Raw genomic sequence first — 18,147 nt, 5'->3', positions numbered from 1 at the left:
CTTGGCCAACATGGTGAAACCTTGTCTCTATGAAAAATACAAAAATTAGCTGGGCATGGTGGTGCACGCCTGCAATTCCAGCTACTCAGAAAGGTGAGGCAGCAGAATCACTTGAACCCAAGAGGTGGAGGTTGCAGTGAGCTGAGATCACACCACTGCACTTCAGCCTGGGCAACAGTGAGACTCCATCTCAATAAAAAAAAAAAAAAAAAAAAAAAAAGACACCAATAGGAGAAAAGTGTGTGTGGTTTCCTCCTGTACCACATACTATCAGTCTTTTCAACTCTTGCCATCCTGTTAGGTATTATACAAACTATTAGGTTAACTAATACATGTTTTCTGCTGCCTTCTTTCTGTAAATTATCTATTTGGGTCTCTGCTCATTTTTGTAGTGCTACCTTCCCCCCAGACCCTAAAGAGCTCTTTGTGTGTTAGAAACAGTAGTCCCTAGACTGTTTTATTAACCTTGTATTTTCAATCATAAATCAATACAATGATCAATGGTTTTATATAATGCACAGAAAATCCTCATCTATTCCAAGTTTATTATTGAAAAAAATTATAGGTAAATAACTGTTTTCTAAATTAAATAAAATTCTAAAAATTTTCTGTAGAGGCAAGGTCTTGCTATGTCGCCCAGGGTGGTCTGAAACTCCTGGCTTCAACTCATCTACTTGTCTTGGCATCTCAAAATGCTGGGATTACAGGCGTGTGACACTGTACTGGGCTTTAATTTTGTTTTTTAACTGTAGTTTTATAAAATGTTATACATCTGGCAGGGGAAAGCTCTAATTTTTCAATTAAAAAAAAAATCCCTCAGTTCACTGTCAAAGGGCAAAGCTCTCTTTCATACCCTTCTCCCCCCTTCTTTTCTGGAGACTGTCACATATTTATTCTTAATAAGAATGCTAGAATAATTTTGTCAAGTTTCAAAACCAATCTATGCAAGTCTTTTACGTCCTTCAGTAAATTCTTTTCCTAGAGGTTCTATATATTCCTTGTTAAGGTTATTTCTTTTTCTTTTTCTTTTTTCTTGAGAGAGTCTCACTCTGTCGCCCAGGCTGGGGTGCAGTGGCCGATCTCAGCTCCTTGCAAGCTCCGCCTCCCGGGTTTATGCCATTCTCCTGCCTCAGCCTCCAGAGTAGCTGGGACTACAGGTGCCCGCCACCTCGCCCGGCTAGTTTTTTGTATTTTTCAGTAGAGACGGGGTTTCACTGTTAGCCAGGATGGTCTCGATCTCCCTAACCTCGTGATCCGCCCGTCTCGGCCTCCCAAAGTGCTGGGATTACAGGCTTGAGCCACCACGCCCGGCCAAGGTTATTTCTTAATGTATTTTGTTGTTAGTGTGAAATGGATATTTTCTTCCCTAAGATTTTTCTAACAGTTGCTAAAGTGTATTCAACACTTTACTTTCAAAAGTCTTATTAGTTTATATATGAAGACTATTCATTTGCATATGGATTTTGAAAATTTCTATTTGCCAAATTTTCTGTTTCCAAACCTTTTCAGTTAATTTCCCCCAATTATCTGCAAAAAAGTATTCTTGCTTTTTTTTTTTCTTTGAGACGGTCTTGCTCTGTTGCCCAGGCTGGAGTGCAGTGGTGCAATCACAGTTCACTGCAGCCTCTACCTCCTGGCCTCACGGGATACCCCCATCTCAGCCGTCCAAGTAGTTGGGTCTACAGGCCTGTGCTACCATGCCTGGCTAATTTTTGTACTTTTGTAGGGATAAGGTTTCACCATGATTCCCAGGCTAGTCTCAAAATCCTGGACTCAAGCGATCCACCTGCCTTGGTCTCCCAAAGTTCTACAGGTATGAGCCAACACTACTGTCTTCTTGCTTCTTTATTGTCAATATTTTTACTGCTTTTGTTTATCTAACTACATTGGTTAATTTCAGAAAAATATTAAGAAGCAGTAGAACAGTAAGCCCCTTTGTCCAGTATGTAACTTTAAAAAGGAATTTGTTTTACAGGCTTTAAGCTTGAGACACAAATATGAATTAAAAAAAAAATTACACTAAAGGCAATACCTATTGAAAGACTTTAAAAAAACCAAGATGGGTTCTCTACCAAATAATTTTTCCTTTGATCTAATGGAATAATGAATGAAATTTAAAGATTTTCCTAACTCTGAACAATTCTTGCTTTCTTAGAATGAATTCTCACTTCTTGATCATGTTGTTCTCAAAGAAGTAATTTGATTTCACTTACTTTTTTTCCCCCAAGTAATTTTTGCATCAATATACATGAATAACACTGAGTTGCAGTTTTTTGTTTTTATTTTTCAGGTTGTGAAATCAAGATTATCCTGGCTTTGCAAAACGAACTGGAAATTTCTTGTTCTCCCTGCTCTGAAATAGCTTCAACAGTATAATAATCATAGGTCCCTTTAAAAAAGTCGCCTATGGAACTGTCTGACCTCAGTACTCTTTGGGGTCAGTTCTATGATACTTTAAAAAATTTCTTCATGTTGTTGTACATTTCTGTATTATATCTCTTCCTGATTCCATTTTGGTAATTTGTAATAACCTAGACAATTAGCCATTTTATTCAGGTTTTCAAATTTATTAGCAGAAATGTATAGTCTTTACATTTCTTTCACATTTTATTGATTGATTGATTGATTGATTGATTGATTGATTGAGACAGTTTTTTGCTCTTGTTGCCCAAGCTGGAGTGCAATAGCAGGATCTCGGCTCACTGCAACTTCCACCTCCTGGGTTCAAGCGATTTTCCTGCCTCAGCCTCCTGAGTAGTTAGGTTTACAGGCGCCCACCACCACATCGAGCTAATTTTTTGTATTTTTAGTAGAGACAGGGTTTCACCATGTTGGCCAGGCTGGTCTCGAACTCCTGACCTCAGGTAATCCACCAACCTCGGCCTCCCAAAGTGCTGGGATTACAGGTGTGAGCTACGGTACCTGGCCTTCTTCCACATTTTGTGCCAGAGTTTAACCCCTTTCTTTTCCCGTTATTAGATAGTTGGCAGTTTATCTAATTGGACTTGTCAAATAATTAGCTCTTAGATTTACTCTAAATTTTTTTTTTTTTTGAGACAGAGTCCCACTCTTGCTCAGGCTGGAATGCAGTGGCATGGTCTCAGCTCACTGCAGCCTCCGCCTCTCGGGTTCATGCCGTTCTCCTGCCTCAGCCTCCCAGGCAGCTGGTATTACAGGCACGCACCACCACACCCAGCTACTTTTTGCATTTTTAGTAGAGATGGGGTTTCACCATGTTGGTCAGGCTGGTCTCGAACTCCTGACCTCCTGATCTGCCCACCTTGGCCTCCCAAAATACTGGGATTACAGGTGTGAACCAACGGCACCTGGCCTGATTTACTTTTAAATTATAATGTACAGTTTTGAAAGTGTAAATTTCTTTCTGTTATAGTTTCCTTCTTTCTGTTTGGCTAAGGTTTTGTGTTGTTGCTCTTTTTCTGAGTTTGAATACTTTATTCATTTATTTTCTGGAATAGTTGTTTTGAGATGTAAAATTTTTTTCTGTGTGGCTATTATCTGCATACCTTTTCCAAGTTAAAACTGTCTTCGGCTCGACTGTCCTCTGAGTTGTCTGTATTCTTCTCATCATCACCTTTATCTGCATTTGCAAATACAGAGGCCACGCGAACCACAGGCAGAGGCACATCCCGAGGGACAAACCTAACTGAACTGATGGGCATGGTCCACAGTTTAATTTTCTTAAAAGATTTGGTTTTGGCAGAATACCGTGATTCACAGACAAAAACATCCTCATCTCGGAAGTTTTCTGGGCATAATTTAAAGTATTCCTGGAGGGTGGGGAGGGCATAAGAATAAAATTAAGTGAATTTTCTGAAAACCAATTAAAAAAAAAAAGCAAATAACCAACCAACCTAACAAAAGCTGAACTAATTCAACTTTCTGGCAGTTAACAAAAAATAATAAATGACCAGAGATTTAGAAGTATTTCTTTGGCTACAGAATGGACTTATTAGATACGCACCATTTAAATTATAAAAACAAATAGTTCCATTTAGCTTACAATTACTCTTTGAAAACATATGATTAGATACGCACCCTTTAAATTATAAAAACAAATAATTCCATTTAGCTTACAATTGCTCTTTGAAAACATATGATCATTTAGTATAACTATAATGTTCCTTAAAGCTCTGAAGAGGGCTCATGTGTGTATATCAGACAGATACACAAAAAGCACACATTATTACCTAAAAACCAAACTGAAAATTTGTAATGATTATCCTTCAAAAAACACCATACTTAAAAATTAGCCTGGCAATATTAAAACCTTAACCTAATTGCATTACAGCCAAATAGTGTAAGCAGCAAGTAGTGTGAACTTGTCTTTCACAACCAAGTTCAGGTTAATTCCTTCCCAAATCTTTACATATAGCTATACAGACACAGCTGAAAAAATAGTTTAAGACAGGGTTCCTAATTTTGTAAATATCAATATTTTCTGTGTTTTAAAATTTTATTCCTAGGGAATGAGTGATACTTTGGGGTTTAATGAGTTTCTTACCTTGACAAACATGACCACACACTTGCCTAGAATTTTACTAACTGGAACTTTGTTGTAATAGTCACTCTTAAAAACTTCTTTTTCTAGAAATTTTCGTGTAGCCAGGTGGAATGTTTCATTTGGTCGGTAAAACCAACAGCCATACAACCATTTTTCACCTCAAAAATGGGGGGTGGGGGAGGGGGAAGAGAAAGAAAATCATTGTTAACAGAAATCACTTTTTTTTTTTTTTTTTTTAAAGAGACTGGGTCTCACAATGTTGCCCAGGCTGTACTTGAATTCCTGGGCCAAAGTGGTCCTCCAACCTCCGCCTCCTGAGTAGCTGGGACTATAAGTATAAGTCACTGTGCCCAGCTCAGAAATCACACATTCTTTGCAAAATTAGGAAATGTACCATCAATCCATTCTGCCATGATCTGAACCTAGCACTGTGCTTATTTTTACAGCTACAGGTTCTTAACATAATTATCCATAGGAGAAATAATACTCTAAAATAATAAAGTGTAATGAGGCCTAAAAAATGCATGCTACTTTTTCCCCCTCATATATATATCCACCCTCAACCTCTTGGGCTCAAGTGATCATCCTGCCTCAGCCTCTCAAGTTGCCTGGACCATAGCAAGTGCGACCATGTCCTGCTAATTTTCTTATTTTTTCTAGAGAAGGGGTCTTGCCATGTTACCCAGGCTCTTCTTCATATTAAAAGCCATATAAAATATATAATGAGGAGGACAGGTGATGAGACCTGTTCCACTGTGCTCTGGTTAGTACATATCTAGAGTTGTGCACTTTAGTAAGGGTATAGATATGCTACTGAAGGACATATTTAGCTCTCTGGTGAAGGAATACAAAAGTATTTCATGTGATAAATAGCTCAAAGAACTGGATTGCCTGGATCACATTTCCACCAACTTTTGGTTTCATTAACTTCTATGTATACTCTACGTCTCAATTTAAAGGCAACTGTTCTAGAAAGCCTTTTTGAAAACAAATGCCAAGCCAAGGCATGTCATTCTATAATAATTTCTTTTTTGATTATAATCTTCCTTACTGGAGTAGTTTTGCAAGGGAAAAACATGAACTTTTTGTTCTTTTGAATCTCTGTCACTCTACATAAAGGTCGGCTCAAAGTATGTTTTCATAAGTATCAATTGAACGAATGAATTTCAACCAGACTTTAAGAAGCTGTATTTCTTTTGACTCAACTATGACACCTGCCCAATAGGTCCTATGTTTTTCATATGATGGGTGCTTACTTACGTTTATTGATATATTGAACAATTATTATGGAAAGGCATAAGATATCTGAGTTAAAATTTTCTTCCCCGAGGAGCAAGGAGAAGTCAAATAGTCATATCTCACTAAACTGTTCTTTGATTTAAAACAAACTTACCAGCTGAATCCTCCCACAGTCTTTCAATACAGACTATATGTGGTTGTAGGTTGGCCTCTGCAGGTTCCACATAGACATAATCTCCAACATGGTACATGCTGTTTTTAAAGCTACAATCCTGGCTGTATGTGCGATGTAAGCCTGAAAGGCCTGCAGCACCAGAGGAATCTTCACTCTTTTCAGCTTCTTAGGTAAAAAAATAAATAAATAAAGGAAAAAGGTACTCACCAAAGGGATGCTGGAGTCAGATGTAGGATTCAAACAACACATACTAATAATACATTCAATACATTTAATTCCATTTGCAACATGCGAAGGCAGGAATCAGCAACAGTATGATCTTCACATTCCTAACAGCCTCTACTCAAAACCATATTTTTGAATTACGACCATCATTAATTTAAATGAATATAGAACTACACAAAGGATGTATAGAATAAAAACATCATCTTACTAATAAATGATCACATGGTCATTTTGGATAATATTGAAAGGCACAAAGAAGTACATATGTCGTTTCAAATCAAGTATTTCTAGAGATAATCTCTGATATACTTCACTTCCACCTTAAGGCTTCTCAATGTGTTTCATTTCACTAACAAGTTATTACACAAATATGATACATTTAACGGAGTCATAGAATTGAAGAAATATATAATATGTATATTCTACAATAAACTATATATATATGTATATATATTTAATATATCATGAACACTTGCCCGGACAGGAAATGCTTTTCAAAATGACTTTTATTTTTATTTTTTTCAAGATGGAGTTTCGCTCTTGTTGCCCAGGCTGGAGTGCAGTGGCACAATCTCAGCTCACTGCAACCTCCGCCTCCCAGGTTCAAGCGATTCTCCTGCCTCAGCCTCCCGAGTAGCTGGGATTACAGGCATGCACCACCATGTCTGGCTAATTTTGTATTTTTAGTAGAGATGGGGTTTCTCCATGTTGGTCAGGCTGGTCTAGATCTCCCGACCTCAGATCTGCCTGCCTCAGCCTCCCAAAATGGTGCAATTACAGGCGTGAGCCACTGCGCCCAACCGACTTTTATTTTTGTTAAGTAAAACTTATTAATAGTTCCAGTACAGGCCGGGCGCAGTAGCTCACGCCAGTAATCCCAGCACTTTGGGGGGCCGAGGCAGGTGGATCACTTGAGGTCAAGAGTTCAAGGCCAGCCTGGCCAACATGGTGAAACCCCATCTCTACTAAAAATATAAAAAAATAAGCCGGCATGGTGGTGGGTGCCTGTAGTCCCAGCTACTTGGGAGGTTGAGACAGAAGAATTGCTTAAACCTGGGAGGTGAATGTTGTAGTGAACCATGACCACGCCACTGTACTCCAGACTGGGTGACAGAGCAAGAACTCTAAACGTCTCAAAAAACGAAAAAAAAAAAAAGTTCCAGCACAAGATATCATTTGCAAATATCATAGGGTTTTTATTGAGGATAAAGCTTTGCCCAAATCTTTGATTACTTCCTTAGGTTAATTTCCCATAAATGGAAGAGCTAATAATTAGCATTTTAAATGTTATTTATTTTATTCCTCTGGAAACATTTTTTTTTCTTTTTCTTTTTTTTAGATGGAGTCTCACTCGTCACCCAGTCTTGAACTCCTGACCTCAAGTGATCTGGCTGCCTTGGCCTCCTAAAGTGCTGGGATTATAGGCGTGAGTCACCGTGCCTGACTATCTAAATTTTAAAATAGTTTTTCTAGTTCTGTGAAGAATGTCATTGGTGATTTGATAGAATTAGCATTGAATCTGTAAATTGCTTTGGGCAGTATGGCCATTTTAATAATATTGATTCTTCCTATCCATGAGCATGGAATGTTTTTTCATTTGCTTCTGTCATCTCTGATTTCTTTGGGCAGTGAGTAATTCTCATTGTAGGGATCTTTCACCTCCCTGGTTAGCTGTATTTCTAGTATTTTATTCTTTTTGTGGCAGTCGTGAATGAGAACGTGTTCCTGATCTGGCTCATGGCTTGGCTGCTATTGGTATAAGAATGATAGTGATTTTTGTACACTGATTGTGTATCCTGATACTTTGCTGAAGTTTATCAGCTGAAGGAGCTTTTGGGCTGAGACTACGGGTTTATTAGATATAGAATTATGTCATCTGCAAACAGATGTAGTTTGACTTCCCCTCTTCCTATTTGAATGCCCTTTATTTCTCTCTCTTACCTGACTGCCCTGGCCAGGACTTCCAATACTATGTTGAATAAGAGTGGTGGGAGACAGCATTCTTCTCTTGTATCAGTTTTCAAAGGGAATGTTTCCAGCTTTTGGTCATTTCAGTATGATGTTGGGTCGCTTTGTAATAGATGGCTCTTATTATTTAGAGGTATGTTCTTTAATTTAATACCTAGTTTATCTAGAGTTTTTAACATGTCAAAAGCCTTTTCTACATCTATTGAAATAATGTAGTTTTTGTCTTTAGTTCTTTTTTTTTTTTTTTTTTTTGAGATGGAGTCTCGCTTTTGTCTCCCAGGCAGGAGTGCAGTGGCACAATCTCAGCTCACTGCAATCCCCACCTCCCAAGTTCAAGCAATTCTCCTGCTTCAGTCTCCTGAGTAGCTGGGATTACAAGGTGCCCACCACCATGCTTGACTAATTTTTGTATTTTGAGTAGAGATGGGGTTTCACCATCTTGGCCAGGCTGGTCTTGAACTCCTGACCTCGTGATCCACCCGCCTCGGCCTCCCAAGGTGTTGGGATTACAGGCGTGAGCCACCACGCCCGGCCTTTTTTTTTTTTTGATACAGTCTTGCTCTGATGCCCAGGCCGGAATGCAGTGGCACCATCTTGGCTCACTGCAACCTCTGCCTCCCAGGTTCAAGAAATTCTCCTGCCTCAGCCTCCCAAGTAGCAGGGATTACAAGTGCCCACTACCGTGCCAGGCTAATTTTTGTATTTTGAGTAGAGATGGGGTTTCACCATCTTGGCCAGGCTGGTCTTGAACTCCTGACCTCATGATCCACCCGCCTCGGCCTCCCAAGTTGTTGGGATTACAGGCGTGAGCCACCACGCCCGGCCTTTTTTTTTTTTTTTTTGATACAGTCTTGCTCTGATGCCCAGGCCGGAATGCAGTGGCACCATCTTGGCTCACTGCAACCTCTGCCTTCCAGGTTCAAGAAATTCTCCTGCCTCAGCCTCCCAAGTAGCAGGGATTACAAGTGCCCACTACCGTGCCAGGCTAATTTTTATATTTTGAGTAGAGATGGGGTTTCACCATCTTGGCCAAGCTGGTCTTGAACTCCTGACCTTATGATCCACCCGCCTCAGCCTCCCAAGGTACTGGGATTACAGGCATGAGCCACCACACCAGGGTTTTTTTTTTTCTTTTTTTTTTTTTGAGATAGAGTCTTGCTCTGCCACCCAGGCTGGAGTGCAGTGGTGTGATCTTGGCTCACTGCAGTCTCTGCCTCCTGGGTTCAAGTGATTCTCCTGCCTCGGCCTCTCAAATAGCTAGGAATACAAGTGCGCACCACCACACCTGGCTAATTTTTGTAGCGACAGGGTTTCACCATGTTGGTCAGGTTGGTCTTGAACTCCTGATCTCAGGTGATCCACCCATCTCGGCCTACCAAAGTGCTGGGATTATAGGCATGAGCCACCATACCTGGCCATCTTTAGTTCTTTTAATGTGATGAATTCACACTTACTGATTTGCATATGCTGAACCAACCTTGCATCCCAGGGATAAAGCCTACTTAACCATGGTGGATTAGCTACTTGATGGGCTGCTGGATTTGGTTTGCTAGTTATTTTCTTAAGGATTTCTGCATTAATGAACATCAAGGATATTGCCTAAAGTTTTTCTGTTGTCTCTGCCAGGTTTTGGTATCAAGATGCTGAGCTGGCCTCAAAGAACGAGCTGGGGAGGAGTCCCTCCTCCTCAGTTGTTTGGAACAGTTTCAGTAGAAATGGTACCAGCTCTTCTTTGTACATCTGGTAGAATCTGGCTGTGAATTCACCTGGTCCTGGGCCTTTTTTGGTTGCTAGGCTATACATTACTAATCCAATCTCAGAGCTTGTTATTGGTCTGTTCAGGGATTCAATTTCCTCCTGGTTTCAGCCTTGGGAGGGTGTATGTGTTCAGGAATTTATCTGTTTCTTCTAGATTTTCTAGTTTGTGTGCACAGAGGTGTTCATAGTAGTATCTCCTGGTTATTTTTATTTCTGAGGGGTCAGTGGCAATATCCGCTTTGTTGTTTTTAATTGTGTTTACTTGGATTTTCTCTATTTTTCATTAGTCTAGCTAGCGGACCATCTTACTAACTTTTTCAAAAACCCAACTCCTAGATTTGTTAATCTTTTGAATGGTTTTCCTGTCTCAGTCTCCTTCAGTTCAGCTCTGATTCTGATTATTTCTTTTTTTCTGCTAGCTTTGGGATTGGTTTGCTCTTGCTTTTCTAGTTCTTTCTGTTACAAAGTTGGGTTGTTAATGTGAGATCTTTCTAGCTTTTTTAGAAAAAACAAAAAACAAAAAACAAGAGTCTAGCTCTGTCACCCAGGCTGCAGTGCGCTGGCATAATCTCGGCTCAATGCCACCTCCACCTCCTGGGTTCAGGTGATTCTTGTGCCTCAGCCTTCCTAATAGCTGGGACTACAGGCATACACTGCCATATCTGGCCAAATTCTGCATTTTTAGTAGAGAAGAGGTTTTGCCATGTTGGCTAGAGTAGTCTCAAACTCCTAGCCTCAGGCAATCCATTCTCCTTGGCCTCCCAAAGTGCTTGGGTTACAGGCATGAGCCACCGTGCCCGGTCACTGACCTACCTTTTTGATGTGAGTGTTTAGTGTGATAAATTTCCCTCTTAACACTGTCTTAGCTGTGTCCCAGAGATTCTGGTATGTTGTGTCTTTGTTTTTGTTCGTTTCAAAGAACTTCTTGATATCTACTTTAATTTCATTATTTACCCAAAAGTCATCCAGGAGTAGGCTGGTTAATTTCCATATAATTTTATGGTTTTGAGTGATTTTCTTAGTCTTGATTTCTATTTTTATTGTGCTGTGGTCCAAGATAGTGGTTGGTATAATTTTCCTTCTTTTGCATTTTCTGAGGATTGTTTTATGTCCAATTATGTGGTTGATATTAGAGTATGTGCCATGTGGTAATGAGAAGAATGCATATTCTGTTCATCTTCGGGTGGAGAGTTCCCTAGATGTCTATCAGGTACATTTGGCCCAGTGTTATGTTCAGGTCCGGAATATCATTGTTAATTTTCTGCTCTGATAGTCTAATACCGTCAGTTGGGTGTTAAAGTCTCCCAGTATTACGTGGGAGTTTTTTTTTTTTTTTTTTTTTGAGACAGAGTCTCGCTCTGTGGCCCAGGCTGGAGTGCAGTGGCCGGATCTCAGCTCACTGCAAGCTCCGCCTCCCGGGTTTACACCATTCTCCTGCCTCAGCCTCCCGAGTAGCTGGGATTACAGGCGCCCGCCACCTCGCCCGGCTAGTTTTTTGTATTTTTTAAGTAGAGACGGGGTTTCACCGTGTTCGCCAGGATGGTCTCGATCTCCTGACCTCGTGATCCACCCGTCTCGGCCTCCCAAAGTGCTGGGATTACAGGCTTGAGCCACCGAGCCCGGCCTACGTGGGAGTTTTAAGAGATGAGGTGAGGTCCTGCTGTGTTACTCAGGCTGGTCTTGAAGGCCTAGGCTCAAGCAATCCTCCTGCCTTGCCTCCCACAGTGCTAGGATTACAGGCATGAGCCACTGTACCCAGGCCTTTTTCTTTATTATGTGGGAGTGTAAGTCTCTCTGAAGGTCTCTAAGAACTTGCTTTACGAGTCTGGGTGCTCCTGTTTTGTGTGCATATATTATTTAGGATAAGTCTTCTGGTTGAATTGAACCCTTTACCATTATGTAATGCCCTTTGTCTTTTTTGGTCTTTGTTACTTTAAAGTCTGTTTTGTCTGAAATTACATTACAACCCTTGCTTTTTTCTGTTTTCCATTTGCTTGGTAGATTTTTCTCCATCCCTTTATTTTGAGCTTATGGGTGTCATTATGGGTCTCATGGGATGAGAGATGGGCTCTTGAAGACAGCATCCCATTAGATCTTGCTTGTTTATCCAGCTTGCCACTCTGTTTCTTTCGATTGGGGCATTTAGCCCATTTACATTCAAGGTCAGTATTGATATGTGTGGATCTGATCTTGTCATTATGTTGCTAGCTGGAAGCAATCTTGTTTGTGTGGTTGCTTTACAGTGTCATTGGTCGATATACTTAAGTGTGTTTTTGTAGTGTCTGGTAACAGTCTTTCCTTTTCATATTTAGTGCTTCTTTTGGGAGCTACTGCAAGGTAGGTCTGGTGGTAAAAAATTCCCTCAGCATCTGCTTGAAGAAAAAGGACTCTATTTCTCCTCTGCTTATGAAGTTTGGTTTGGCCGGATAGAAATTACTGGTTGGAATTTCTTTTCCTTAAGAATGTTGAAAACAGGCCCCCTATCTCTTCTTGGCTTGCAGGGTTTGTGCTGACAGGGCCACAGTTAGTCTTCTGGGCTTCCCTTTGAAGGTGACCTGTCATTTTTTTCTTTCATTCTGACCTTGGAGAATCTGATGATTATGTGTCTTGGAGAAGATCTTGTTAAGTATTTTGTGGGGATTCTCTGAGTTTCCTGAATTGCGATGTTGGAGGAAAGAAGGCACTCCGGCTTTTGAATAGTTAGAGTTCTTGTGCTGGTTCTTTCTCATCTTTGTGGGCTAATGTTCCTTCAATCTTTAAAGTTGCTATCCTTTGGCTATTTTTTTTTTTCATTCTTTTATCCTATTTGACGACTTTGGGTGTTTGATTGTGGTATAAGATGGGTTCAGTTGATGGGCTTAGTTTCTAGAGGATTTCAGGGGGCCAAGGCTCAGCTCAGGACTCCTAGACTGTGTGCTCCAACTCTGGGGAACTGGTATCAGGCCCTGGCTTTTGGATAAAAGCCATTTTAACTGGGATGAGATGATATCTCATTGTTTTTTCTGATGATCAGTGATGTTCAGCACCTTTTCATATACCTGTTTGCCATTTGTATGTCTCCTTTTGGCAAATGTATATTCAGGTCTTTTGCCCACTTTTTAACTGGATTATTAGATTTTCTCTTAAGGAGTTGCTTGAGTTCCTCATACATTCTTGTTACTAATCCATTGTGAGATGGGTAGTTTGCAGATAGTTTTCTCCCATTCTGTGGGTTGTCCCTTCACTTTGTCTCCTTTGCTGTGCAGAGGCTTTTTAACTTGATGTAATCCTATTTATCCACTTCTGTTTTGGTTGCCTGTGCCTGTTGGGTATTACTCAAGAAATCTTTGCCTAGTCCAGTTTTATTCTAGTAGCTTCATAGTTTCAGGTATTAGATTTAAGTCTTTAATTCATTTTGATTTTTGTATAAGGCAAGAGACAGGGGGCTAATTTCATTATTCTGTATACTGATATCTAGTTTTCCCAGCACCATTTATTGAAGAGACTGTCCTTTCCCCAATGTATGTTCTTGGCACTGTTGTCAAAAATGAGTTCACTGTAGATGTATGGATTTGTTTCTGGGTTCTCTACTCTTTTCCATTGGTCTATATGTCTGTTTTTATGCCAGCACCATGCTGTTTCAGATACTATATAGCTCTGTAATATAAACTGAAGTCAGGTAATGTGATTCCTCCAGTTTTCTTTTGGCTCAAAATAACTTTAGCTATTCTGAGTCTTTTATGGTTCCATATAAATTGTAGGACTGTGGCTGGGCGTGGTGGCTCACGCCTGTAATCCCAGCACTTTGGGAGGCCGAGGTGGGCGGATCATGAGGTCAAGAGATTGAGACCATCCTGGCCAACATGCTGAAACTCCATTTCTACTAAAAATATAAAAATTACCTGGGCTTGGTGGTACGCGCCTGTAGTCCCAGCTACTTGGGGGGCTGAGGCAGGAGAATCGCTTGAACCCGGGAGGCAGAAGTTGCAGTGAGCTGAGATTGTGCCACTGCACTCCAGCCTGGCGACAAAGCGAGACTCCATCTCAAAAAAAGAGAAAAGAAATGTATCCTACAGGCCTACTACCTGGCTAGTATTGCTGATTATTCAGGGCCCAAGGGCTCTTTAGTTAGCAGGTGATGAATTCTACCAAGACTGGGTCCCTCTCTTCAAGTCAGTGTGTTCCCTTCTGGCCCAGGGGCATGTCTAGAAACGCTGTGTGGGAGCTAGGGCCTGGAATGGGTGCCTCAGGACTCTGCCCAGTGCCTTATCCTACTGTGGCTGAGCTGGTATCTAGGCTGCAAGACAAAGACCTCTTTACTCTTCCCTCTCCTCTCCTCAAGGGGAAGGAAGAAGTCTCTTTCAGAGTTGCCCAGGGTTGGGGAGGGGTAGGATTACAGTTGGCACATGCCTGTAATCCCAGCTATTCAGGAGGCTGAGGCAGGAGAATTGCTGGAACCTGGGAGGCAGAGGCAGAGGTTCATTTACGTAGCATGAAAAACAATGGCATTCCTTTTTATGGTGGGATAATATTCCATTGTACGAATATACCATTTTTTGGGCTTTTGTTATTTTTCATTGACATATGACACCTGGCTACCCTGCTGGTGTCTCACATGTCATGTGCCCCCTAAGTCCACTGGCTCTGAGCCCATCACAGCACTAGGACTTGCCTACTAGTTGTAGTCCTTGTGGCCTACACGTCCCTTCAAGTTTATTTAGGACTCCAGAGCCCTTTAGCATACAGAGGCAAGGCTTGCTGGAACTCAAGTTCTGACAAGTGTCCAGTCCACTGGGCTAGACAATTCCCCTCTGATGAGGACCGGCCTGTTTCCTCTGTACGCATCGGCTGAGTTCCAGTGCAAATCCCACAATCACTGTGCTCTAACTGCCGCAAGCAAAAGGATTCTCTGTGCCACACAGCTGATGCTGGGGTATGGGAGAAGGGTGGTGCCAGCAATTCAAGACTGTGTTTTCTACCCTCTTTCTATGATACAAAGTTAAAACTAGGTACTGTGATTGTTTACCTGATTTTTGGTTCTCATGAAGGTGCTTTTTTGTGTGCAGATAATTGTTAAATTTGGTGTTCCTGGGGAGGACAATTGGTGGAGGCTTCTATTGGGCCATCTTGCTCTATCTCCTGATTCTTGGTATTATATATACAATTTTTAAAAGTTCTGCCAATTTTGGTGAAAACTGTTATCTAGCAACTGATTAATCAAGTGCGTCATACACAGCAGATCTATAAAGTTCTTGAGAATTTTATACCAGCAGTAACACTATCAGTTTACTGAAAGGGACAGAGAGATTAGAATTTTTTTTGTTTTTTACAGACAGGGTTCACCCAGGTTTCAGAGTAGTTGCACCATCATAGCTCACTACAACCCTGAACTCCTGGGCTCAAATGATGCAGCGATCCTCCTACCTTAGCCTTGTGTGGTGGCACTCGCCTGTAGTTCCAGCTACTAGGGAGAGTCTCACTGTGTCGCCCAGGCTGGAGTGCAGTGGTGCAATCTCGGCTCACTGCAACCTCTGCCTCCCAGGTTCAAGCAATTCTCTTGCCTCAGCCTCCTGAGTAGCTGGGACTATAGGCATGTACCACCACATTCGGCTAATTTTTGTATTTTTAGTCGAGATAGGGTTTCAACTAAAATAAATGTTGGTTAGACTGGTCTCGAACTCCTGACCTCAGGTGATCCACCCGCTTTAGCCTTCCAAAGTGCTGGGATTACAGGCGCGAGCCACTGCGCCCAGTCAGTTATCTTTTTCTTCCTTTATACTGCTGGTATAAAATTCTCAAGAACCTTATAGATCTGCTGTGTATGACACAGGGATCTACTTGATTAATCAGTTGCTAGATAACAGTTTTCACCAAAATTGGCAGAACTTTTAAAAATTATATATATAATACCAAGAATTAGGAGATAGAGCAATGTTGTTCTACTTCTGGGAGACTTCTTCAACTTTGTATTCTAATATTTCTCTGAATGGAAAACAACTCATATATAATTAACACACCACATAATTCACCTATTTAAAGTTCAACGGTTTTTGGTATATTACATTATTAGTTTTTAATAATTGTAGTAAAACATATAATACAAAACAGTTATTCTGACCACTTTAAAATGTACCATTCAGTGGCAATAATTTAGTGTTGTGCAACCATAACCACAAACTATTTTCAAAACTTTTTCATTACACCAAACAGAAACTTTAATCATTAAACAATAATTACCCATTTCTCCACTCTGCAACCTCTATTCCACTTTCTGTCCCTATGAATTTGCCAATTCTATATACTTCAAAAAAGTGTAATCAAACAATATTTGTCCTTTTCAGTTTGGCCTACTTCACTTATCATAAGGTTTTCAATGTTCATTTACATAGCATGAAAAAGGATGGCATTCCTTTTTACGGTGGGATAATACTCCACCACTTATTGGGCTTTTGTTATTTTTCATTGACATATAATAATCATGTGGCTCATGTCTGCAATCCCAGCACTTTGGGAATCTGAGGAGGGAGGATCCCTTGAGCCCGGGAGTTTGAAACCAGCCTGGGCAACACAGCAAGATCTACTCTCTACAAGTAATTTAAAAAATTAGGCCAGGTGCAGTGGCTCACGCCTGTAATCCAAGCACTTTGGGAGGCGGAAGCAGGCAGATCACCTGGTCAGGAGTTACAGACCAGCCTGGCCAACATGGCAAAGCCCCGTCTCTGCTAAAAATACAAAAATCAGCTGGGTGTGGTGGTGTATGCCTATAATCCCAGCTAGGCAGGAGAACTGCTGGAACCTGGGAGGCAGAGGCTGCAGTGAGCTGAGATCACACCAATGCACTCCAGCCTGGGCAACAGAGCGAGACTACATCTCAAAAAAAAAAAAAAAAAAAAAAAAAGGCAGGTGTGGCATATGCCTCTAGTCTCAACTACTCAGGAGACTGAGGCAAGAGACTCGCTTGAGCTCAGGAGGTTGAGGGTGTAGTGAGCCATGATCATGCTACTGCACTCTAACCTGGGTGACAGAATGAGACCCCATCACACACACAAAAAATGCACATATTTATGGAGTACAGTGTGATATTTCAAAAACATGGACACAATATATAACAATCAAATCAAGGTAATTAGTATATTCATTATCTCAAGCATTTATCATTTCTTTATGTTGAAAAGACTCAAAATCCACTCTTCTAGCTATTTGAAAACATAAAATAAATTGTTAACTATAGTCAGTCTGTAGTGCTATTGAACACTAGTAACTTATTCTTCCTATCTAACTATAAACATATAGATGGTCAATAGGCATATGATAAAATGCTCAACATAACTATAAACGTCAGGGAAATGCAAATCAAATTTAAAAAAAAATTTTACTGTCAGCCAGGCATGGTGGCTCATGCCTGCAATCCCAGCACTTTGGGCAGCCGAAGCGGGCGGATCACGAGGTCAGGAGATTGAGACCATCCTGGCTAACACAGTGAAACCCCGTCTCTACTAAAAATACAAAAATTAGCCAAGTGTGGTGGCAGGTGCCTGTAGTCCCAGCTACTTGGGAGGCTGAGGCAGGAGAATGGTGTGAACCCGGGAGGCAGAGGTTGCAGTGAACCGAGATTGCGCCATTGCACTCCAACCTGGGCGACATAGTGAGACTCCATCTCAAAAAAAAAAAAAAAATGTTTTTACTGTCATTTTCACTTGTATATGATGAAAATATTTTTTACAAAAACATTAACATTTCATGGATGTATTATTTTTAAATACATTTTAAAATTGTGATAAAAAATCTATAACGAAATCTGCCATTTGAACCAATGTAAAGTGTGCATTTCAGTGATATTAATTACAACCACAATTTTTGTTTTTTCATTGATATATAATATATTTATGGGGGACATGTGACATTTTGTTGCACGTATAGAACATGTAATGATCAAGTCAGGGTATTTGGGGTAACCATCCTTTCTATGTGTTGGGAACATTTTAAGTTTTCTCTTCTGGCTACTTTGAAACATTCAATACACTGTTGCTAACTACAGTCACCCTATTCTGCTGTCAAATATTAGAACTTATACCTTCTAACTCCATGTTTGTTGCTCTTTTCATCTCTATCCCACCCATCTTTCTCTGTCTTTGGTATCAATCATTCTACTCTCTAACTTCATGAGATCAACTTTTTTAGTTCCCACATGTAATTGAGAACATGCAAAATCCATCTTTCTGTGTCTGGCATATTTCGATTAAGGTAATGATCTGCAGTTCCATCCATGTTGTTACAAATA

At 40.6% G+C, this 18,147-nt stretch overlaps 1 protein-coding gene across 26 annotated transcripts in view; it reads right to left on the bottom strand.

The window, feature by feature from the left end:
- PBRM1 (polybromo 1) overlaps positions 1-18,147 on the bottom strand; it is a 146,679-nt gene that overhangs the window by 37,186 nt on the left and 91,346 nt on the right. For 23 of the 26 annotated variants that reach the window (XM_030929635.1, XM_030929929.1, XM_030930119.1 and 20 more), the window contains 3 exons: positions 5,916-6,101; positions 4,523-4,680; positions 3,525-3,788 (listed from right to left, as the gene is read on the bottom strand). In XM_030929635.1, coding sequence (XP_030785495.1) covers positions 3,525-3,788; positions 4,523-4,680; positions 5,916-6,101 — 608 coding nt within the window. The remainder of the gene's footprint in view (positions 1-3,524; positions 3,789-4,522; positions 4,681-5,915; positions 6,102-18,147) is intronic. The other 3 variants (XM_030929966.1, XM_030929534.1, XM_030929792.1) reach the window with 1 other exon arrangement.

This window comes from Rhinopithecus roxellana, chromosome 1 (genome assembly GCF_007565055.1).
Source record: "Rhinopithecus roxellana isolate Shanxi Qingling chromosome 1, ASM756505v1, whole genome shotgun sequence".
NCBI classification, from domain to species: domain Eukaryota; kingdom Metazoa; phylum Chordata; class Mammalia; order Primates; family Cercopithecidae; genus Rhinopithecus; species Rhinopithecus roxellana.
This window is presented reverse-complemented; position numbering and strand designations above follow the sequence as displayed.